The 26,344-nt window shown below is 29.9% G+C and overlaps 1 protein-coding gene across 3 annotated transcripts in view; it reads left to right on the forward strand.

Annotated features, from left to right (window-relative positions):
* LOC113384971 overlaps positions 1 to 26,344 on the forward strand; it is a 75,869-nt gene that overhangs the window by 22,690 nt on the left and 26,835 nt on the right. The window contains exons 4-7 of one of the 3 annotated variants that reach the window (XM_026622753.1): positions 7,149 to 7,256; positions 9,044 to 9,242; positions 9,431 to 9,493; positions 14,484 to 14,596. In XM_026622753.1, coding sequence (XP_026478538.1) covers positions 7,149 to 7,256; positions 9,044 to 9,242; positions 9,431 to 9,474 — 351 coding nt within the window. In that variant the 3' untranslated portion in view covers positions 9,475 to 9,493; positions 14,484 to 14,596. Of the gene's footprint in view, positions 1 to 7,148; positions 7,257 to 9,043; positions 9,243 to 9,430; positions 9,494 to 14,483; positions 14,714 to 26,344 lie in introns of those variants that run through there. The other 2 variants (XR_003367956.1, XM_026622752.1) reach the window with 2 other exon arrangements.

Below are 26,344 nucleotides of genomic sequence, written 5' to 3' on the forward strand. Positions count from 1 at the left end.
ACTTGACATTCAAGTAATACTTGGTATGAGGTTGCATGAAACGGGGGATTTAAACTCAGAACCTTGTGGTGACAAGGCCGAGGGAGTATCCTTTGTTGCATGATTCATGTATATAAATAACTTTAAAGAATCGTTTATTCTACAATACATACTATAAATATGATGGTTAATAATGCGTGCGATAACTTTATATTAATATGTCGCGACGTCGAACTGATTGGCCTTGGTAATCCATATATTTTTCTCAAATTAAAGGGAATTTTGAATAATTCACCTGATCGTTATCATAGAATTGATATATTAAAAATATTTTGAGTAATTGTTATTACATCCGCCACTTATTGTTCAAATGCTGGTGGTTCGGAATCATTCGAAAGGACTCGCTATTGTTCAATAATTCGTTGTCTTCATGGTAAATTTCGTTGTGTCATGAACGAAGTATGTTCTACGAAATACGTAGCCACGATGTTCCACGAAGGATTCGGCCGTTTTCGGTCGTTTTCGGCCGATACATAAATCAGTAGATTACACCACCTAACTGTGCGCTGACCACGTTTTTAGAGCATAAGCCTTAGCATTCGAAAGGAAAGAAACGAAAATATGTAACACTAACTCTAAAATCATCAAATTTTTGTCTTCTGTGAAAATTAAAATGATTTTAGTTAAAAATTTTAAAATATCTTATATATAAAAATGAATCGCAAAATGTGTTAGTAAGCGCATAACTTAACAACGCCTAGACCAATTTGACCAATTCTTTTTTTTAAATGTTCGTTGAAGTCCAAGGATGGTTCTTACGGCGAGAAAAAATCGAATAATTGCCGAAAAACCCTAAAACAGCTCTTTTCTTTTGCACATACAAACGTTTTCTAACTAAAACGTAGAAGAAACGTAAAATTGATTATTTGAGCTTTAATTTTTTTATAATGCGTAAACAAATAAGGTGAATTAGAGAATTTATAAAGGTAAACTGGTGCACAGGTAAATTGGGGGATATGTAAAATGGTAGAGAGGAGAACTGGTAGATAGACGAATATGTAGACAAATAAACGGGTGAATAGGTTAATTGGTAGACCTGTAGAACGGAATGACAGGTAAATTTATAGGTCGGTAAAATGGTAGATTGATAAACAGGTTGATAGGTAAATTAGTAGACAAATTGTTAAACAGGTAAATTGTTCAACGAGTAAATTATTGAACGGGTTAATTGGTAGACATTTAGAACGGGATGACAGGTAAATGTAAAAGCAAGTAAATTGGTTGACAGATAAAATAGTGTATTGATAATCAGGTCGATAGGTAAATTGGTAGACAGGTAAATTGATAGACAGGTGAATTGGTAGACAAGTAAATTGGTGAAAACGTAATTTGTTGGCTGGCTGGTGATCCAGGGTAATTGGAGGATATGTAAAATGGTAGACAGAACAACTGGTAGATAGACAAATAACAAGACGGATAAACAGATTGGCAGGTAAATTGGTAGATATGTGAAACGCGTTGATAGGTAAATAGGTTGACAGGTGAATTGGTAAGCCGGTAAAATGGTAGATTGATTAACAAGTTGATATGTAAATTCGTAGACAAATTGTTGAATAGGTAAATTGACGAACGTTGAAATAAATGTAACAAATACACATCTTTGTTCAACTTTTTCCGGAATTGTCCATAATCAACTTTTTCCGGAATTGTCCACACAGGAATCGGACCTGAGCAAGCCAGACTAAACGTCTTCTACTGTGTAAAGAATTAATGGGGTTTATTAGTCATTGAGTTACAAGTTATGATCCGCTTGATATCAAACATAACAGTAGGTATATCAATTTTTACTTATAAATATACATTATAATATGTTTCTAAGTAAAAATAGTATCACATTCCAAAATTTCTGAACTAAGAATAAGCTAAAATAAATGATCACTTTTGATGCAAGATCATCTGGGTTTCATTCTAAAAAGCCACATAGTAGAGAAGGAATGTCTTTGCATTGAATGCAGTAGAAGTTTATGATTGATATTCAATAAACAATTAAAAGAAGTTTCAATAAACAGAAAAAAATTAAATAATTTCATTTATTTTGCATTTTATGCAAAAAATCAACTATATTATAGTACCCAAAATTGACTTGACTCTTTTAGAATTAAATATTACCAATCAATATTTGCTATGTCCAAATACATTTCTTTTGAATTAAAGAATATTTAAAATCTCAATTAATCAATTATTCACTCTCAAACAATCAATTATTTTAATTGGCAGGAAATCAAATAATTCAGGGTTTTGCAACTTAAAACTAGTATTGCATGACATCTGTCTTAAGGCAAATTGCTGAAACTTTCTGTACCGAAGATTAAATTTGAAAAAAATTTGAAAAAACGAGCTCTTTGAAAAAAATAATTAATACTTTAATACGAATTGATTAATACGATTAATACGACCCGCCATACCAATACAAGTAAAATATTTTTTGAATGATTGAAAACAGATGCCTACTTCTCTCAAAAACTGAATTACCATTTTTGGCACTTTTCGCCCCGTATTTTTGAAACGGCTGGACTTGCCTTGACCAAAAATTAATCAGCACATATCCTTATCAATAGGCATCGAATCATTCAAATCGGTAGATTCATGTTCTCAAAATCATCGACGAAAATTTGTATCCGCACAGACATCGATTTTTTCTAAGGTATGCGAAAATGTTCAGAAACCTTGGAAACGTAAAGATATATAAAATTTTTCATTTTACCCTACGAGAATTTAATTAATATTATGATGTAAGAATAAATTATTTTGCATTGTTTTTTATTAGTAAATGAGTTGTTATATGAAACGATCTATAATAATTGTTGATTCCCTCAAATTGTTGCTTAATATAAATTATGTCTTTCATAATTTTGTTTTAAAACTTTTGTACCTTTTATTAAAGAAATTTGTTGATTTATCTCTATTATAGTTTTTGCCATATTCATGTTTGCAATAAACTATATGGATTATATCTTGGATATTATATCAAATATCTATTGCTTAATTGCTTAATCCTGCCTGATGTCCACTTACAATTAGTTGGTATTGCAGTATGTAAAGGTCGTATCTCTGTATATTTCGAAATTCATCTATAGAAGTTTCGTTAAGCCATTGATTTCGTAATCGATGACTATTTATGTTTCCTCACGTTGTCAGACAGAAATGCTTAATTGATATTGTTTAATATCATGTCGAATGCTCACACGGACGGCCTTGCGTTCCGCAGTCAAAAGACGTGAGAAGAAATAAAATGCACGGGATTATAATATGTGTTACACGTGGAATCTGCAATTGCACTTTTATAGACAGAGCGCTAATAAATATTTGCTGATTTTATTTTAGTTTATTTAAATAGATAATCTTATCACATAGTTTTTATAAGCCTATGTGATGATGTTATATTGGCGTTTTTGAGGTCTCTTTCTTTGAGGAAAAATTTCCTGCTGGAATAAATCTATAGCTGTCTGTATAGGATTCATACTTGTCCTTTTCCATATATTGCCCTTTGGCCATATCTTATTGTGTCTTCTGGTTTGGTTCATTTTGTTGATGATTTGTATTTCTGCGTACAACTTTTACTCTCCTAATTTCCAGGTTTGATATACATGCACATTCTCATATTTCCATAGATCCATATTGGTACTAGTTCGGTTTTGTATATTAATGTTTTATATGAGTATGGCATTTTCGATTTTCCTCCAATCAGCCTGTACGATTGTTTAAATTTTTTCAATATTTGTTTGCTCTTTTGTTAGATGTGGAGACTCCACATGAGTCCATGGTCTAGAAAGAACCCTAAATAATTAACTCTTTTGGGACGGCTGTCCACCTGAGTGGACAAACGTACTCTGTGAAGCACAGGCTATTTTATAAACAATGACTCAGTTTGCATCGAAAAGTCGAATAAATTACATATAGCAGTGATAAATAGTGTTGTATTGTGAAAATAATTTTAAGTTATTATGGTAGTATTTTTGCCCTTTTCTTTGCTATATAGTCTTTTTTTAATATTCAAAACGACCGAGCGCTTTTAAATATGGCAAAACGACTGGTGAATTTTGTGGAGTTTCAAATAGACATTCATACAGAAAAATTTCGAAGAAGTTCGACAAATTAAATGAAAAGCGGAAAGACATTAGCGAATGTGCCAATTTTCCTTCAATAATCGAGTTTGACATACATCAACAAACACCCCGACTACAAATACCAAGCAATATAAGACATCCAATAGATTATTTCACTTTATATTTTACAAATGAATTACTAGGCAATATAATAGAAAAAAACAAACCATTATTGCAGCAAAAAAATGAACAAATATACTGACTAATCAGTGGCATATTCTAAATGCGAGAGAAATAAAAAGGGATTGTATTGTCTGTTCTGAATAGAATCTCAATAGTAGGTCTCAGGTTCAATATTTGCCTCGAACAGATAGTTGTCATCGATTTTCACCTGAAAATAGCAGTAGTGCTATTTAAATATAGATAGCAATTTCTTTCAAGGAATAATAACCCTAACCCGTTATTCTTGCATTCAATAAAAGGTCATTGTTATTGAAGTTAGTCTAATAAAAAATTACCCAGAAAATATAGACCAACCGTTGGGTTGCCACATGTACAGCTACGTTAATAAGATGATTAAGATATTCTTCTTCATTTATCGAGCGATAAATGCGTCACTTTAAATAAATTATAGTTCATTAGCTCTCTGTCTGCAACCTTCATATATCGTCGGCGCATCTTTTGTTCTCACTATTGTTTTATTCATATATATTGCATTCATTTAGAATTTTAATTGTCTGGCATATAGAACGCGCACTGCCCATTTTATTTCTCGTTTTGTATGAGAAAATGGGATTCATTTATCCAATTGAACTTGGAATTGTCGATAGAGCTCAAACAATAACAATATGATAATAGATTTAAATTATTTATTTTTATTTGTTTTTATTTGTTTGTTTCTTTTAATTCGTATAATTTCATACGATGCGCATAATTTGAAACCTTCATTAAAGGATTTGCAATAGTACGTAGCAACCCTTTTCTTAAATATATATTGATACAATTATGTAGCTATAAACTTAATTTCTTTTTATTGCAGAATGCAATATAACATAAAGGTGATAATCATTTTGTTTAACGGCTATAGAAGGAATCCCAATAGTAGTCCTATTCAAGCTTTTATCTCTATTTTTCTTAAAGAAGACAACCCAATGGTTATTATTTCATGAATGTGATATTTTCTGGAGTAATGACAGGGAAGTCTAGTTTTACTTGGAAACATTTTTATTCTATTTTTGTGATAAAGTGAATATAATTATCACCACTGCTTGATACTGGTTGCAGACAGCGAAGGATTTGAGCTCCAAACCTTGTGGTTGCCAGGCCAGAGCTCTACCTTTTGTACCCTCTATTCCTCAAAGTAATAAATAGGGTATTAAATTTTCGAAAGTAGTAAATAAGGACGAAAAAATAGTCTAATATTGCGTATTGCTAAAAAAATTTGCGTATTGCTAAAAGGATCAAAGAATATACATATATGACTTATATTGCTTTAATATGCATATTTACTTTCTTTCCTATTCTGATTCAATATTTGTTGTTATTAATTGCTGTACTATTTATTGTTATCTTGTCGATTTTTTATTTATATTTAGTCTGTTGTTATAACACACAACTCATATAATGAGGTAATGAAATTCTCAATACACTTTTCGAGTATGACTTGGAATAAAAAGATATTATAACGATCTTTAATTTAATAATTAGAAAATATAAATATTTATTTTTCACATCTAATAGTCTTTCTTTGACAGATTTCTTGTTGAACGAGAACTGGTGTATGTGCTTTACGTAGTTATGAAATGTATGTATTAAAACTCTTCGATGAACTCAGGTTGTGGGGTTATAATTTAACCCTTGTAACTCTGGACTGTATTAACACTTTCGGGACGGCATCAATTTCAAAACAATCTACTTTACCGGCTGTAAACTTGATTTCATTGTGTATGTTATGCAATTTGTTTGATAAAAATTTGAAAGACATACATTTATAATATTAATTTATTTTTGATCATTTTATAAAGAATGGTGACGTTCAAAATGCATAGCTGGTTGATTTTGACATGTTTTACAATAAAATGTTGTTCGCCGCCTTCCTCCTAGTGCTTTTCTGTCAGAACAGCCAATACAATACCTTTCATCATCACATTCATCGCTATCATCGGTGCGAATAGTAATTTCGCAAAATTTGTCTGTATGAATGTCTATTTGAAACTCATATTCACTACTGCTTAATTCACAAAATTTACCAGTCGTTTTGCCATATTTAAAAGCGCTCGGTCGCTTTAAATATTAAAAAAGATCATATAGTAAAGAAAAAGGCTAAAAATACTACTAAAATAATTTAAAATTATTTTCAAAATACAATACTTTTTATCACTGCTATATGTAATTTATTCAACTTCTCGATGCAAACTGAGTCATTGTTTATCGAATAGCCTGTGCCTCACAGAGTATGTTTGTCCACTGAGGTGGACAGCCGTCCCCAAAGTGTTAAACACTGATTTGCTTTGTATTTGTATGTATTTGTTGCAGTTCTTATTACAATCACTGATTTGTCACTAAATTATAATGAAGAAGATATATTTATTTATTATTCATTACATATGTTGTTTCGCGGAATTTACTTTTAAAGTCGCTTTAAAATATCCGCTAACCATTTACCAGGGTTAGCCTCTACCGTGTTAAAACTCAATGCCATAAAGATTGTCACCTTCATGGCCATTATAATAAAACGAAAATACGTCCGAACAGGTAGTTTTTTATCTTTGCCATCTTCTGAATCCTTTTTCTTCTTTTGGGTTTTGGCTGCTGTCAAATATATCAAATATTTTTCTTTTGATTATTACTTTGAATTGATTATATAATTACATTCATAAGTAAGCCTAAATAATAATAATAGTTATCTTTATTTTAGAATATGAATTTTTAAATTTTTAACCGTAGGTATATCAATATTTGTTAAGGCTTGATAAGTAGATATTTAGGTTTTTATGCGAAAAACAGATTATAACTAACAAGTATATACATATTCATATTTAATATCCAAAACGTGGGTTTCAGGTCGCTTTGGTGAATGTTGTTCATCTGCGAGATCCAGTCTGCCCTTTACCTACATCTATGTTAGGACAATATTTAAAACAAGGCAGTGGACAATTATCGTCGCTAAAGGTAAATGAATATTTTTCAAAAAAATGTGGTAAGTTTATTATATTTTATTACATATTATTTTTATATCAAATATTATTCATGTTGCTTGTTATGTATACATTTCAATAGCATTTATGTAAATTGGTAACGTTAGTCCTGTCGTAATATTCTTATTGATTACATTATAAATATAAATATCTACTATTTTAATTTTTATATTTCGTACTAAACTGAAAAAGGTTGACTCTGAAAATATGGGACTCGAAAAGTTTCTTCACTTATTCAATCATATCATTTAAAGTGTAAACTATAAATTATGTTAATTGATAATAGCATAATAAATAATAAACTATTCAAAAACCAGTCAAGGGGATAAATTTGACCCGCGAATTATTCATTATCTTAGGTAAAAATGTTTTTGAACAAAGACAGAATGATTAATTTTCATTTTATTATTCTAGATAGTATAAATAAACTAGTTGTAAGTGGCATTTTGCTTAGGCAAGTTGCATGAATTTCTCGAACTTATACATAATCAACATAATCAACAAATCAATAAAAATTGAATTCAGCTATTTAGATAAAATGCTCAGCTGTTTATTTTGAAAAGGAATATATCGCTTTTATTAAAATGATTTTCAATAAATACCGTTACACAATTGTGATATATGTAATTGTAAAAATTTAATTAATTTTTTCTACACCATTCTCTTAATTCTTTTCGTGTTCTGAAAATGTATTTTATTTGAGTGCGTACGTCATCTGTAATCAGTAGCTACCAACAAAACACCACGAATCGTGTATAATCGACGAAATTCTGAACTTTGATAAATTTTTAATATTCAATCGCTTATCATAGGCCTATAATCGTTTAGTAGACCATGATATCTATAGTTGTACAAAATTTCATAAAAATCGTCAAAAAATCAACATTTAATTAAAAATAAACGTCTTGGCCAAAGTTCACCAAAAACTAATCAACGTCATTTCTAAGCAATATATTTCGAACAGTTTTTGATTCTTTTAAATCCATTTAAAATTGTGGGTTAAAAACCCACGCCAATAGAAAGGTTGAAATGTGGACGAAATATTTCACACTTTTTTGTTAATTATAAAGAATCAGCTCGACCGATAGTCGCACAGAACTTGATTCTAATCATTATCGAGATACAATGAATGGCTTTTAATTTTTTTTTAATCGATCCAGCCGCTTTTTGAGAAAACTTAGATTTTAATAATTCAAAAAACATTTTACTTTTATTAACAAGGTGAAGAATTGATTAAAAAAGTAGAAAACCAGGTCTAGCGGTTTCGGAGATCTAGTAAAAAAAGTAAAAGATAATGCCATTTGGCGGTCAAAAATGATCATAAGACATATGCACATCAAATTATCAGATATTTTATGGAGATTTTAATAATGTGTATCAATTTTCTTTACATCTTTACATTTTCTATGAGTTTTGTAACGTCACTTGTCCGTTAAACGTCGACGAGGCGCTCACGCGCTTTGATATTTTGCCTATATGCAGCTAAAGCAGTGCGATTGCTTTGAAAAAAAGTTCCAAATTTCTAAAATATTTCAAAGTAAAAAAACAACATTTTTTTCAAAAGTTTTTTTTTTCAAAAATTCAATTTTCATCAACAATTTTAAATTTCTCACAAATTTAAGTTTTTCAAAGTGAAAAAAAAATTTTTATATTTTCTAAAAAAAATAATTTTTGGTACGAGAAGTTCCAGCAATTTGCCTTAAGGCACGTTGCCATACACCACTAGTTTTATTTATTTTTTATTGTCTTTTACCGTTGCAGCAATTGTACCTGGCAACACCAGGTGATACCAACAGCGCAAACGACATGACCCAGGCGCAGTTTTCGGCCAGTGACCGTGATTCGACCTATTCTAGTCTGATAGGGCAACCCGACCAGCTCTGCGTCGTGTGTCAATGTTTTCCGCTGTCGAGGGCTCTGCTTCCTTGCAGGCACACGTGTATATGTGCAATTTGTTTTAGTGAGTTATGTGATTAGGATAATATGGTTGTTTGCTTCATTCATCACATTTTGATAATTAGATCAATTAGTAGCATGATACAATTTAGTCTTCATCACATTCATTCAGTTATTGGTTTTTTACATTTACTATGATCCATATTCAATTTTACTAAAAATTATTTTTGTTATTTATTATAAATTGTGTAGTTTTAGTGATAAAAGTGATGAAAGAAATAATCTATATATTGTGATAATCATAAACAGTCAAAGGTAAGTTCATTTTCAACTAATTGTAAGTAGCATTTTACCTCAGGGCAATTTGCATGAAATTTCCGATCCGTATACAAAATCAACTTAATCTGTAAAAAATCAGATTCAGCTACAGTAGAACTCCAATTATCCGAATTAATGGGGACCGGGACCGATTCGGATAATCAAATATTCGGATAATCAAATATTCGGAGTTTTTTTTTAAAAATTGCCATTGGAGAGAAAAAAAGTTACGTTTTGATATTGCACTATTTTTTATTGAATTAAATGAAAGAAACATTACATTTTCACATGTTTTAAATATAAATAAAATGTACTTATGTACAAGTTTAGAAATAAAAATCATTGTTTTGTAAACATCTCCGTCAAATCAAAACGAACAATGTGCCTACACTGACTTTGCTCGTGGAAGAATAATAGCGCACTTAGACTTTTTTGGACAATTTTTTTTCTGAAAGTGATTCGGATAATCGGCGATTCGGATAATCGGCGATTCGGATAATCGGCGATTCGGATAGTCGGCGATTCGGATAGTCGGAGTTCGGATAATTGGAGTTCGGATAATTGGAGTTCAGATAATTGGAGTTCGGATAATTGGAGTTCGGATAATTGGAGTTCGGATGATTGGAGTTCGGATAATTGGAGTTCTACTGTATTTATATAAATAATTCAAATGTTGTTTGGAAAATAATCTTTTTGCTTTTTCTAAAAAAATAATTAGGACAATTTTCAATTGATGTATTTCAAGCATAATTATAATATATGAAATTGTATAAAAAAATAAAAGGGCAATATAACTGGCATAGATTCTGATTAGAATCGCTTAAGCGCGCTACAAAATTCTAAACTTTGATGAATTTTTATAATTATCGTAGGCTCATAATATTTTAGAATGTTATTTTAGACTATGAACTTTGTAATTTATTATTTGTTATTATTATTAATTAAAATCTTTCAATTTTTTTCAACATTTAATTCCCAACCAATATCTTTCAAAACGTTTTTACGTTTTTTAAAATCGATTCAAAATTGTGAGCTAAAACGTGCACTAAAATTTTCACCCTTTTCTGCTAATTACAAAGAAACAGCTTGGCCGATCGTGGCGTAAAACTAACCAACGTAGAATGTAGAAGTAGACAATAATTTGATTTTTTGTTTGATAATATGTAAATATGGGAATTCATTAGAAGAAGGAATGTCTTTCTCTTCACTTTGTTTGGTATAATAATTAGCTTCATAATTTGATAATCGAGCTCATTTGTGATTGTTTTGCTAAATTGTTGGTTTAACATTCCTTGCCTATGTAAAAAATCTTGGCATTGAAATTACGAATTGTACTGTATGTTTTATACTATTATAGTGAATAACTACATTTATAATGATACACATAATTTTATTAATTTAGAAATATGAACAAACAACACTCTTTTTTGCACTAGTTTATTAATGATTTTACAAACGTTTCGAGACTAGGTTTGTCTCATCATCAGTGTGTTATAATTGTTATAATTTAAAATCTAAAATATGGAAACCTAAATTAGCATTATGTGATATCCGTTACAAGTCGTTCATTGTACTTATAATTTTATTTTTAATAGTTATTTTTACCAGCGATCAGTACTTGAGGTTTCTATAAGCTCTTGTTATGACTATTTTACTAACTACTAATACCTGATAACAACATCGATATTTTATAGGTGGCAACCCAAACAGTTGTCGCATCACCATATGATCAATTTTTATTATTACAATATTTGTAATAAATATGAATTATTATTAATGTATCAATTCCGGATCAGGGCTATTATCACATTTTGTTATATATATTTCCAAGTAAAACCGTTGTCACTACTGCTTGACAACAGGCTGCTCAAAGATCGAACGCGAGACCCCTGATCCAGGTCGAGTCGTTCTAGTCATTTACCTAATAGCGATTCCTTTATTTTTTAAGTGCGATTGTTTCGCATAATTTTTTTCCTATTCATATCATTGTTAATCATATAGTGCATATACATGTTAATTAAAGTTAATTTGTTTCAGTTAATATGTGCATTCAAATGACAACTAATTGTAAGATTAATTCATATCATATGTGTATGTATATGTACTTTATGTACATATATGTAAAGATAAATTGTCAGTTTACCCATTTTAAAGTAACTTGTAATGTAAATTTATGTATTTAAGATACATCAAATTTTGCTGATTTCTGTTCAAAATACTTGTGTCGATGCGAATAAACAAGTTTCGATATCCATGACCTATTGAACGTACGGTGTTATATGGCTTACCTACTACACAATAATACAAAACAAAACCTGATTTTTTATGATAAACACGAAAATGGCGGTAATAACTTGCGTTCATAACACTTGAAAAGTATATAAATCTTTATTTTTATAAAGAATTCAAGAATCATTTCTGCTTTTTATCCAAAACTGTTTTCTGTATATGTAAAACATTTTTACCTTTTGAATTAATTTAAAATTGGGTTTGGATTTTGGGTGTGATATAACTGGTTTTACACGTTTTGTTTACAAATAATTAAATTTTATGTGATGCATGGTTCAATGTATTATAATTATATAATTTTTTATTTGGTTTCAAAGATTCTTTTGATCTTAGCTAAAGCGAATAGTTGGTAACAATAGAAATCATATTGTTAATATTGATATATCTGCGGTAGTCCATTAAAAATTGCGCAATCTCTTTGAAGATTGGCTTTAGTTTATTGCAAATGGTTATTAACTATAATTGAAACCATAGATAAGAGAGTAAAACATTGATTGCAGCATTGAGAAATAAATTACTAAAAAATAAAAATAGTTATTGAAATCAATTAATTATTTCGATTTATTATCAAAATTAGGGTGTGAATTGGTTTACAAATTATGAAAATTTTTTGCACTTAATCGATTTTATATCTTGATTCAATATTATTTTAGCATCTATTTATTCATATTTTTTAAAATATTTGCCTCCATATTTAGCCATATAACTCATAGGGTATGTAAATAACTCTTTGTTATATAATATGAATGAATTAAAAATTAAAATTATTGCAAATAATGATTATGCAGGTAAATGGTAATGTCTAAAGGTTTTTTTAGGTAATGTTCACTAAATTATTAGCACATACATTCTATTTTTCCTAAATACGCAACAAGCACATAGTAGTACTTAATCAGGATATATGGTAGTATTTGGATTCTTATTACTTTAGAAATATTATGTTAGAAATTTTAAGCATATTTAACCAAGAAGATGTGATACTTTGGAATCTTACACCTTTATCGCTTCTTTTTTATATATTTTATTAAGTAAATACAACTGTCTATAAATATGACATCTAGTTTTTTTTTTTGATTAATATAAATAAAAAGGGCATATCAGGCCTTATCTTTATCACTTGAGGTATGATTTGTGTCTTATATATGGCACCGTTAATTAATCTGTGATCTTTTTTAAAATTGTTGGTTTCTTCAAAGCAAGCTTATAGTTTGGCGATGACAAATTATTACAAATATAAACACGAAATAATTATCAACGATAGAAGTTAAAATCATGAATTACAAAATAATCAAAATTTTTCTTTCAATTAGTTGTTAAAGCTGCTTTGACATATACCTAGTATATAGGACGAATATTAGTTCGTGCAAATGCAGAAATTTAAGTCCTGTTTTGAAGTAGACTGTAATAAAATGCTTAAAAAAAATAAAAATATTTATATCGCAGCAGTTCAGTACAAATATATTATAAACTCATAATTCAACCTTCGAAGTTACTAAATTTTTCACGTCTTTACTCCATAAGGGAAGCTTTTATGGTCCATTGTGGTAAGAGCAAGTTGTTTGTTTTGATGTAGGTTTTGTATTAAGAATATATCAAATAAGCAACTAAGTAAATGCGGATTTTTGTTAGAAAATCAAAAAACAATTGTGTAGAACTGAATAATTTTATTCTGCTATGTATTGACTATTTTCATCAACGATCTTATCATATTTCATATAGCATCATTAACCCATTTTCATAAAACTTCCAGTTTTTATTAGCAAAAAACTGAATCAGGTACAATTTGACACCATCATAATCATCAAATTATTTACTATTCAAGCTGCTTCGTAAATATAGAAACGAAAAGTAATCAGAAAGTACAAAACTTTATGGTGGACGTAGCAAAACATTCAAACGAAGATCCAATAATTTTTGCTAGGTGGCCAAATATATGCGATTTCAAAATTGCAATAAAAAACGTTTTGATTTGACAATTTGTCCGCTTTTCTTCAACTGCATAGTTTAAAAATGGTTAGTTGTATACATAAAAATTGATCGTTTAGTTGAATGGTGAGAGTAAAGTAGACAACTCTTTTGTAATTTACTTTCATTGTAATCTTTGAGTATAAAATCACTAGAACGAAATTATTGGCGAATCTGTTTTGACACTGACATTGAATATGTGATTTGAATTTTTTAAGGGTTAGTTACCATAAACATCTCATAATTTTTTGTGAGCATAAAATGTAATTATACCTTTGCCGAAATAAAAATTAAGATAAAAATTTTGAATGGTAAATGAAAACTACGCAATCGATCAGAAAACTTTCTTTACTGATTGTCAGCTGAATTGCTTACTATCCAATAACAAAAGGCATTTTACATTTAAACGAAATAAATCAGCAAATCTAAAAATGCAATTGAAACCAACCTAATAATAATTGCCAACCTAATTATATCAAAATACAAGAAAAAAGTACATATTATTTATTTCTCATATAGCATACGACATTTCAGAGATCAAATGCAATTACTCAGATGATTCAAATTTACATCTCATTAGTGTTGTTTGAGTTTGGTATTCTTCCTCGTCACTCGACCTCATCTGTTGCCTAAAAATCGTATCGTGTTTTTATCAACCCTGCATCACATGGTTATAAAACTTATGGTAACCAAATCCGTTTTACGTTAGAAAATAATTGTTTTTTTTTCCTAGGTAAATTAGATAGATGTCCGATGTGCAGGGCTCCTATATCATCGTTCTTCACGATTCGAGCCGAGGATTACATCCCGCAGTCGGCGATTCCCGCCCACCACACGACGAGGAGCGGCAAAGGCGGCGCGGCCATGTGGCTGGACGCGCTCAACGACCGGCTCACCGACTTCCTCGGATTTCGATAGCGACCGTAGTATTAGGTTAGTTTTAATTAAGATGTTTATTGATAGAGCGAATGTATATGAAGTGTATGAGTTATTGAAATAAAGAATTATTTTATTATAATCTGTAATTGATGATCAATTTTTATTCCGCTTGGTGGGGATATTTTCTTTGAAATTCGTTGTAGCAGCTTTGTCAACTAATGTTTAGTTTACATATATTTCAATGGATATGTACGGCGGTGGTCTGGAGACTTTTTAACCTCAACACAGTTAGCATATATGCGTATGTGTATGTATAAGTTTTGTATACCGAAGGACATGCATCTACGCAACTCAGACTAGGTTTTTTGTCTGGGTATGTTGGACTCAATAAATACTTCTTTCAATTCGTAATGACGGGTAGAAGTGATAGTTTCTGGGAAGGCAGGTCCAGCCGCTTTGGAGATACCAAGCTAAATGTGAAAAAAATGGCAGTTTTTGAGAGAACTAAGCATCCGATTTAAATGACCCAAGAAACATTCTGCTTGTGCTGACGATTGCTTTTGGGATTTTTTTTTTAAATTATTTTTTTAATTTCCAAAAAAGTTTTTGTGAATATCGAAAATAAATCGAATTTTAATTTTTTTAGCTAAAAATCTGAAGCTCACTAATATACTTAAAATAAACAATTTTAAATTTGCAATTCAGTTTATATATTTCTTATGAATATTAGACGTCCTTCATTTTAAATTCGATTGATTAAGTTTTATTTATTTAGTGTTTTGTAAACATATATAAGTTACAGTATTTGAAAAAATAATGTATTTGAAAACATTTAATATTCTTTGAATATTTCATTACGGTACGGTAGGTTGTAGCAATTTGCCTTATGGCACGATGCAATTCACCACTAGTCATTTATTATTTTTGAATTAATATCTCTCCATATCTCGAAGATATACAGTAAAAGTTCTAACATCTTATTATTGGGAATGCAACCAAGTAGTTGTCCTATTTTAGTTGTAGTATAGTATGACTATACTGAATAGTTGTTTGGCTTCATATTTGTATATGCAGCGATTCGTGTTTGGCAATAATTGAGACATAAAAATTGAAGTGGAAACTCACTATATACTCACTATACATTATATGCTGCCTGATATCGAGCTGACATAATTTAGCTAGCCCACGTCAGTTACGCCGCTGGCCTAATTAATACTATTTTATATGACTTTTAATCTTTATTTGGCCGCATTAATAGTTTGCAGAGTAACGTAGTTTGATAATAATTTTTTTAAATTCATTATTGTTCAATGTCCAAATTCACAACCAATGTTGTGTTGTGAGGCACTAAATTTTTCTGGCGTTCAGTTAGCATTGTAATTTTGTTTTTGAATATTTCTGAATTTATTTATATTATATATAAAAACTTCAATTCAATATTTAATGTAAAATATTCATCTCTAACAAAATATCGTTCTCTGTGAAATTTAACCAAATACAATCTAATATTAATTGATTCACTTAAAAATTCGTTATCACGTTAATAATTTCAATTAAGAGTGTGGTTTGATATACTGAAAATCACCTATTTGTAAGATTAGGAAATTTAATTATTTTATTCAAGTGTTGGAACTTTCTTTGTGTGTATATTGTGTAAAGTATATAAATCGTGTATTTTATAAAAAAAAAAATTAATCGCGTAGATATATACTATGTATAGAAATTATTAGGTGTACATTATTTGATCAAGATAAGCATTTTACCAAAATTTTGAACAACATGATATATTAGTTGATATATCTTACAAAACTAAATAAAACATTAAGGGGGCAATTCTCCGAAGAAATAGAAATGTTATGGCACCGCATTGTTACGAACCTATCTTTATATGAATTGGTAGTAATGAATTGTCAAAAAGCTATTTATTTATCTTGCGATCACGCCCTGTAGACATAAAATCTAACCTACAAAACGCATAAACGTCAAATAGCAATTTTTTCATAAGTGCATATTTCTGATGACTTATTGATAACACATATGTGAAGTTAATTTTATGTGTAAAATACCTGATCGCGCATGAAATACATATCTTTTTGAAGTTTTTGCTATTATTTCATATGAAGAAAGCACCGCCATAACATTTCTATTTTATCTTAGAATTGGCTTCTTAAACTCATCTTTTAGCCCTTTCCACTCGGATGCCGCCGCTCTGGCAGCAAAATACATATTAAATCTGCAATTCGTGAGTGGGAAGGGTATTATTAACTGAGGTTCACTGCTGGTTTGTAAATTTTTATCACAATATGATGCTTAGGTTTCGATTTTATTATGATTATTTCAAATTCTCAATTTGATATTAACCATAAATTTTTTTTTTTGTTCTGAGTAAAATTACGTTAATAAAAGTTTGAACGTAAATTAGAGACGTGCACCCATATGCCACTAAAATTTAACGATATTATCGATTTTTTACACTAGAGATATTACATCTGATTACATATACATTCATGATAATTATTATGATTACTGTTTCGTAGACATCATGCATTAACATAAAATAATTTTGAATATCTATTCATTTCTTGATTTACGCAAACGAAACAACAATAAGAACTTTTATTTTGATCATTATTCAACATGTTTCTATTTATTGAAAATGTATTATAAAATGATCGATCACAAAGAAATGCTTTTATATAACGTTCGATCGGCTGTTGTATTCAAAACCTTCTTCCAAAGAACAAATAGTAAATTTTTCATTCATAATCCAACTCAGAAAAAAACGAATAGACAAGCTTCATTGTCAAAAGCGCGAACGCTATTATATTTTCTAAGGAAATTTCACTTTTTCATAATTACATCAAAGCGCTGTGGGTTTTAAAAGCGGTTGGAAGAAGATTGTTACAGTCCAGTCATAATAAACTCTTACACCAGATAAATACTATTTAAATAGTATAAATTGGATAATATAATTACATCAGTCACATACTTTAATGTTGCTATTGTACATATTTTTATATTAACAATTACTTTAATTAAATTATTAATTTACCGTAGTTACCCTACGTTACAGCAATCGCAAAAAAATTGTAATCGAAAATTGTTGCATATCTTTCAAAGCCTTTTCAATATTTTGGCATACCTTAAAAAAAATTGATGTATGTATAGACGAAATGGTTTTGTGAAAATAATCTAGTTCTCAATAATGATAAGACCCAAATCATATCTTTTTGTACAAAAAATCGTTTATCCAATAATATTACTTCTTTAACCATCAATAATTCAACACATAATTTTTCGCAAGTATCAAAGTTTCTTGGTATCCATATTAATAATAATTTAAAGTGGTCTGATTATATCTCTATCTCTCTATCACCAACTTTATCTAGAACATGTTTCATGTTGCGCACCCTAAAACCCAAACTTGGTTTAAATTGCTTACTTTCAGTTTATTATAGCAACTTTTATTCTCACGTTTCATACGGCATTCAATTCTGGGGTTTTTCATCCGAACTAATTAAAATATTTAAGCTTCAGAAAAGAGCTATTCGAATAATTTTTTCCTTGCCCAGTAAAGCCTCCTGCAGACCCATATTTAAAAAATACAATATTCTAACTGTCCCATGCATTTTTCTGCTGGTAACATTAACTTTCATCAAAAACAATTCGAAACTTTTTGATATGGCTTCGTCCTCAAATTACAACACTAGACACAAAGCTATCAAGGCGCGTACATATAAATTAGCCAGCTCTTTCAATACGATCGACGGTCTAGGTATTCAGCTTATGAATAAACTTCCACTCAATATCCGAAACTTAGACAGCAAAAAATTTCATGCTTCCCTAGTTAAACTTTTTAAAGACATAGCTTTTTATGACATTACTGAATTTTCTCAATTTGAATTCAATAACTATTTTCTTGCATAATCCTTATCCTGTATCTATGTAGTCTGGCCATTTGATCGCCTGTACAACCATTATATTTTTTTTTCTGTTTTTTTTATTGCTATTTTATTAATTTAAATTTTTTACGGTTTTAAATGAGTATAACTTTCAACCTTGTGCAAGAATTTTGAGCTTGACTGGTGGTCAAATAGACTTTAATATGATGAACTTGATGATGAACATTGTATTTAATGTTCGAATGTTTTTTTTTCAGCTCTTTTTTTTCAGAAGCGAAATTCGTGCAGCTACTATGATTATTATAAAATTACTATCCTTTTAATATTAACTATGAATAAGCTTGACAAGAGCCTGAAATAATATCTATTATTATTGATTACGGCTTGCTTATGAATAAATAAATAAATAAAAATAAATAAAGTGTGTGTGTCTGTAGTATAATATACTACACACGTATATTATACGTGTGTATTTTTGTTCACGATTTTGGGGTCACGGACAACCGATTTAAAGATTCAAAAAATATTTGATTCGTATTGACTGGGAGACGTGCCGATTAGTTTTTGGCAAAGGTGGCAGGTCCAGCTGTTTCGAAGATAAGGCGCATAAAGTACAAAAACCCGATCAAAATGATTCCATTCATATAGTAGCACTTCAGTGTCACCTGTCAGTAAGCTAGTTATTGTGCTTGGATTCATCGATAATAAAGTAAAATTGGACCGGGTTCAAATCCCGCCAGTGTCTATTTTTTATTCATTTTTTACGTTTGTATAATTAAATATTAAAAACAATTTTTATAAATATTAACTCATTGCATATATTTCGCAAATAAGAATTGATATATTTGACCATAAACATAAACAAATATGTTAGAAATATGGGATAAGGTTTTCTAATGCGCAATGAAATAAGAGGCAAGAGACAAGGTCCTTTCCTTCTAACAATAAAACCACTTGATTAGGTTTTGTTTATACATATATTTCATTTAAACTTATAATATCTATTCATTGATCAATTTCTGTTAAATGATTATTTTTATATTTCTCGAATGTTTATTGACGCTACGGAAAGTTCCTGCAATTTCTCGTAATGCACGATGCACCACTAGCTTGTTTTCTTTGTTTACATTTTTTTCATACTTATGAGTCTGTAACGCGGTAATTTATGAACGCGGTTTTCATATTGCACAAAGATGAATTTGCGATAGCCCAACTATAACGCGGTACTCTAAAGCACGATTTCCGTTCAGCTCTGACTGAACTGAATGACTCTAGTAACCAGATATTGTCAGAAGTTTTATATTTATTTCTACAATTCATATATGCATTTAAATTCAATATATTCCGCGTTTGGTTTAAAAAAAGTTGTTTCTAGAATTATATATTCCAAGTTCAATGCCCAGGCCGATATTATTATTGCTATGTTGTCATTTTTATTTATAAATGCGGTCAATAGTTTGTCAGTAGGAATATTCGTCTCTAAACTAATATTATTCCGTTACTAATTAGATGTTAAAATTGTGAGCACAGGCACATTAATTACATACTTCTAATTTATTATATTTTCTTCTTATTATACACAAAAATAATAGAGTATTCACAAAATATAAAGAACCGCCCAATCAATAAATTTTTAATATAGGAACCACGATCTCTATTGAAAATTAATAAGAATAACTGGAATAATATTTTTGAGAGCAATCGAGTTTCAATTTTTTTTATTAGATTATTATTTTCTCATTTTCAGTATTTATCTATACAAAAAGATTGACGTGAACAATATCGAGATTATATAATGTATGCAAACAAGTGGGTTAAAATACACAATTCCAAACAAATATTTTAGAAAAATCTTTCTGATTGCAAAATTAATGCAATTAAAATCAACAAGATTGACGCTAACTCTCTTAAATTTTTCCTCTCCTACCACATGGAAATCAACTTATTTACTTAATTACTTGCAAATATCGATGAAATGAACATTTTTTTCAATTTCAAAACGTTTATATATAAAAGATTAATATGAGATAAGGTTTTCGGAAGCATTACAAATATAATAAATTTCGATTTACATTCAGGTTTTGTTTTTCGTTCTTGTAAACAAAATATAATCCCAAATATAACTTGCATTACATTAGATCTGAAAAATGCGACGATGAAACTTACAGAATTTATAATTATTATATATAAAAATGGATTTTTTTTAAAGAATCCACATAAACAATGATTTAGTAATTTTTTCGCATAATAATTAAAATCTCATAATTTCTGTCGTTTCCAGACCCTACCTTTAATAACTGTTGAGTTTCAAATAAATGATATATTGAGATTTTTTGTCTAATTCAGCAGTTTTTTCAAACATATTTCTTTCCCATTGCCCCTGGGTAATCTGCAACCATATTTGCAATTTGAATATCTGAAAGTGTGTTAGCAGAATATTATTGTATTCTGCCAAAAAACTCAATAGATCATTTTAATGAATACTCAATAGACATTTAAGGTGAAAAGGAACAGGAAACGACAAAAATTATAAGATTTATAAGTATTAAGCAGATGAATTACTAGATTGTAGATTTAGTCGTTTAGGTTTTTTTCAAGTTTTTGCCATTTGACCCCCAATTTTGACTCCAGATTACTACATTTGAAAACATATGCCGCACACCCGATACAGAAATCTTTTTTTATTTTGTGGACCTGTGCTATTATATTGACTTATTGTTAGTTTAATAACTGTATGGGAAGTTCCAGCAATTTACTTTAAAGCACAATGCTATTCACCACTAGTTTATATTCCTTACTTGTTCGTGTCTTTAAAAAAATGCTATTCCATTGGTCATTGATTTATACCCATCGCTAAGATTGTACTCGTCAACACACAACTTTTAGTCACTTCTTTATGACGAGTATATTCACCCAAATCTAATGAGTTTTAAATTCAAAGAATTCATAATCGATTTAACTACCAAAAGTATTGTACACATTTCTGCACACATTGTTTGAATTTCGTAACATTGTCAACACAATGTGAAATATTAAGACCAGTACCAAATTCCCGATTGATTTATTCTGAAATGTTAATTCGTATGAAATATTCTACAATATTATCAAATAGTGTATGTAGGTTTGATTGCCTCACATTCCAATTAGAAATGATGCAATTGGCGGATGAGTGTAGCCAAGCATAGACAAGACATAGAGTTAGAGGTACATGGCACCATGGCTTGGCTCATGTTGGACAGGGACACTTACCTCCGCTCCGTGATGTCACAGCTCACAGCTCAATTGTTGTGCGATGCGATAAGTGTCTTTTGACCAACTTTTACTAAATTGTTTTTTATGTCAATTCTTCTCCATTGCATAACATTTGTGTACATAGAGATTCGCTATTACGAATTCAATAAAATTGTTAGAATAATTGAATTGAATTCATCAGAAAAGCACATTGAAGCTTATGTGAACACAAGTATCAGTTCATCAATATATAAATGCCATTTTTCGTAAATGAATCGTGTTATTTACTTTTAAACTGGAAAGATTATTAACTTCCCGAAGAAATTTTTGTCAGAAAATTCGATTTTTGTGATTCAATTTTGAACAGGAAATATTTTTTCGGCGTTTCAAGTCATTCTGAAGCGTTCCAGTCCATAATTGAAACTAGGTCGTGTAAGAATCATTTTGTCTGGAGGCCAGTTAAAAACAAGATTCAACTATTTAGGTAAAATGTGTTTAGATGGAAAAAAATTACTTTTATGCTAAACACAAAGATACAGCTTGGCTGATCGTAGCACAAAATGCCTAATCCTTATCAAATTTTATCGAATGGCTTTTAAATTTTTGAAATCGATGCAGTTTTCTCAAAACTAGCTATTCGATTCGAATATATATCGATTCGAAAGATTTCATGAACCCCGATAAGGACTTGTGTTGATTAGTTTAGCTAGGCACGTATTTGCCATAAGTCATGAAATAGTTTTGAAAAGTCAAAATCTTTATGAAAGATATCAGTTGGCAGTTGTGACCAAACATCACCAAATCTGCAGGTCTATTCCAAATAATCTATTTTTTTGGCAAATGATGCAAGTTGTGAAAATGATTTCAGATTGTAACTTTATCTTATCGACTTTTTAATCTATGAACAGATTTTATATTTTCCACAGTTGCAAATAATTTTAAACTAGTGGGGTGCATGGCATCGTGCCCCAAGGCAAATTGCTAGAACTTTCCGTACCGTAATTAAAAATCTTGGTACAGAACCCAAAAAACATTACACAAAAGGTGTACACATTATTAAAATCTTTATAAAATATCTGATAATTTGATGTACATAAGTCCAATAAACATTTTTGACCGCTAAAAGACACTTTTTTGATTTATATTTATTGAGTCCACAACCGCTGGACCTGCCTTCCCAAAAAATTAATCAGTAAATGGAAATCAAGTAAAATGTTTTTTAAATTATCAAAATTGGACGCACCGTTCTCTTAAAACTGAGTTACCGTTTTTGACATTTTTTGCCGCGTATCTTCAAAACGGCTACACCTGCCTCCGCCTAAAACTAATCAGCACATCTCCTTATCAATATGAATCGAATATTTTTTAACTTCCCGTAGGGCTAGTTATAATAATCGCAAAAAAATCGAAAATGAAAATTTTTATATATCTTTACGTTTCAAAGTTTTCTGAATATTTTGGCATACCTTAGAAAAAATGGATGTATGTGTGTGTGTGCGTGTGTGTATGTATGTGCGGATACAAATTTTCGTCGACGATTTCGGGAACACCGATCAACCGATTTGAATAATTCAAAAAACATTCAATTCGTATTGATAAGGAGACGTGCTGATTAGTTTTTGGCGAAGGCAGGTCTAGCTGTTCCGAAGATACGGGGCAAAAAGTGCCAAAAACGGTAACTAAGTTTTTAAGAGAACGGAGCGTCCGATTTGAATAATTCAAAAAACATTTTACTTGTATTAACAAGATAAAGAACTGATCATTTCATGAAGGTAGGTCTAGCAGTTTCGGAGATCTTGTGAAAAAAGTAAAAAAAAATGGCGGTCAAAAATGATCACACACACATACACGCAAACTCACACATACATCCATGTTCAGAAGGTAAAAGCGTAAAGATATATAAAAATTTTCATTTTCGATTCTTTTGCGATTACTATAACTTGCCCTACGGGAAGTTAATAATCTATTTTTTTTTCAAGCAAGTTGTAAAAACAATTTTAGATTGTAAAACTTTCAACTTTTAATTATCAATTTTAATTTTTCAATCAAATAATTTATGTCCAGAGATTATATTCTCCACAGTTGCAATTCGTTATGAACAATCAGCCACTTTTATGGAGTAACATATTTGTCTATGATAATAGTAACAAATATTTTTTATTGACACTAATTTATTGCTAGGTATATATTTTATTCGAAAATCAATTAAAATGTCAGTTGATCTTAATATATTATAGTAATTTCACTTAACTAACTTTGTTACAGGTATTAATATTTTAGTATTTCATTAACTTAAAATTACAATTTCCATCTATTTCACTACTGTACGTAGTTCCAGAATAATTCCAAGAGAAATACAATGAAACAAATTACCCAAGCAAGAACTAAGAACTGGAAAATGAAGCGTAACTCGCGCATACTGAAGACATTACTACGAATATCTTTTATGAATTCGTGCCGTCTTCTCATAGATGAAATTTTCAGTCTATGATAATCCAAATCGCCCCATTTCAAAATAAATCCGCTCTCGCATATTGCAAGGATAATATCCAAGAATCTTTGCCTAAATGCAGATCTAATGTGGGATACCTGTGCATGTTGCATTCCTCCAAAGTGCTCTCCAAATACATGCAGTAAATCTCGACCAGTTTCATTTGAATATATTGTCATCTTTAAAAGTTCACATTCTGCCATGCTGCAAAAAGCTACTCCATCTTTTTTTTCGTATACTCTAGATATTAATGCATCATTTTCGCTAATTTCCACCATTCTTGATTTCAACGTCTCGTAGATTTCAGGATACTCTTCAGAGTCAACAATATGATCTATCATTCTACCAAATCCTTGTCTGATAAACAGTTTATACCCACTGTCAGCTAATTCTTCGATAGTATTAATATCTTTTGACGACTTGCTTGTTGTTAGACTTTCCACCATCTTTGATTGATACATTATGCAAGTGATCATCGAAAAAAATATCCAAAAAATTAAAATGGTTTTATATGTGTTCAAAATTTGGGCATTTTGTGAAACCATGACCATATAGCCAACAGTTGTGAAGTAATAATTAAAAAACTTTTCCCAATTGAACTTCTTTGAGTAAAACCTATCTGTCAAAATCAAAATCCAAACCGTTGATGTATGAGACCAAAAAATGATAACAAAAACCCATCCACCAAAAATACTCGTGTAAAATATTTTAACAGTATCTGATTGTTTTGGTGATATACAGCCTAATTTTTTGTCACCGACAACAATTAGGGATTTTGTGTATTTATTTTCGGATGATGAAAGTGGCCAAGCTTTTGCTACTATGTCTGCACGATTAGTTTCGGAAAACAACAAGCACCCGGTCAAAGAACCATTGTCTAATTCAACTCCGTAAGCCTGTCCATCAGGTGGAGCAAAGTATATAGGAGTGGCATTCATTGTTTCAGCAACTAAATGAATTAATTCGCCATCTTTTTGTCTATATCGGATTATCGTCCCATTATCGTTAAATTCGGGAGCGACTGTTCCTTCGCCAGGAGTGATGCATATTTGCAAAGGATATTTGTGCAGATTCAATAATCTTTGAGTCAATAGTTCTGGTGCGGTTTCCAATGGGGATTTAAAATTTTCTGCATCAATTTCATACACAAATCCACGCCGTTCATCTTGAATAATAAACGCATCATAGAAATATATTTTAAAGCTTGTAAATTTATTTTGAGAATCTGAATCTACGTTGAAAACGATTATGTTCATAAATTTAAATCGGTTCCAAATTTCTGTCAAATAATCTTCTATATACTGCTTTGTATTATTATGAATAATAATGTATATTTTAGAATCGTAAAAAGATTGGTTTACTAGTTTATCTATTTCGCTTATCGTAGTGTTTATTGCATCAGAAATTATTGCAATATCCTTGTATTCATTTTTTTCAATCCATTCTAAGTTCCTGTCTGAAAAAATATTACTGAAATAGATCAAATATTAATATTTATATGCAAGGAAGAATAATTCATACAAAGCAAAATATTAAATACCCATTAGTAGGAGTTGATACAGCACGATTTATTGCAAAATCAGACAATATATTAGTAATACCACAATTCAGAAAATCTTCAAAATTTTTAGTTACTTCTCTCTCTCGTATGATTTTCATACGCGCCGTCTGAAATCAAATAATATAATATAATAATGATAATATAATACTTATATTATCACGATAATATCAGAAAAAAATTTACATGGACCATGGTAATTTATTTATTCCAAAATTCCTGGAAAATCAGGAATGACTTGGCGTCAGACACATATATGACTAACGTGGCTATTTAACGTATACATAATTTTCAAAATTAAGTTAAATTTATTTTATATCACATTTTGTAAGAGAAACATAACATGTTGCTAAATATATGTATTATATTTGTGGAACGCCGGAAAATCACATTAAGTTGGAACGATTTGAGATTGCAACCTTGCAGTAGTAATGGGTAGTACTGCCAAAAGGCAGGTTTGTGAACTGAGTTAAACTCAAATACTATTCAGGGAAGAATAGTGTGTTAGATTTCCCGTTGTTATTTTGCAACGC

Source organism: Ctenocephalides felis, unplaced genomic scaffold (assembly GCF_003426905.1).
Source record: "Ctenocephalides felis isolate EL2017-DRISC unplaced genomic scaffold, ASM342690v1 CF-g0.4_SCAFFOLD_03571, whole genome shotgun sequence".
NCBI lineage: Eukaryota > Metazoa > Arthropoda > Insecta > Siphonaptera > Pulicidae > Ctenocephalides > Ctenocephalides felis.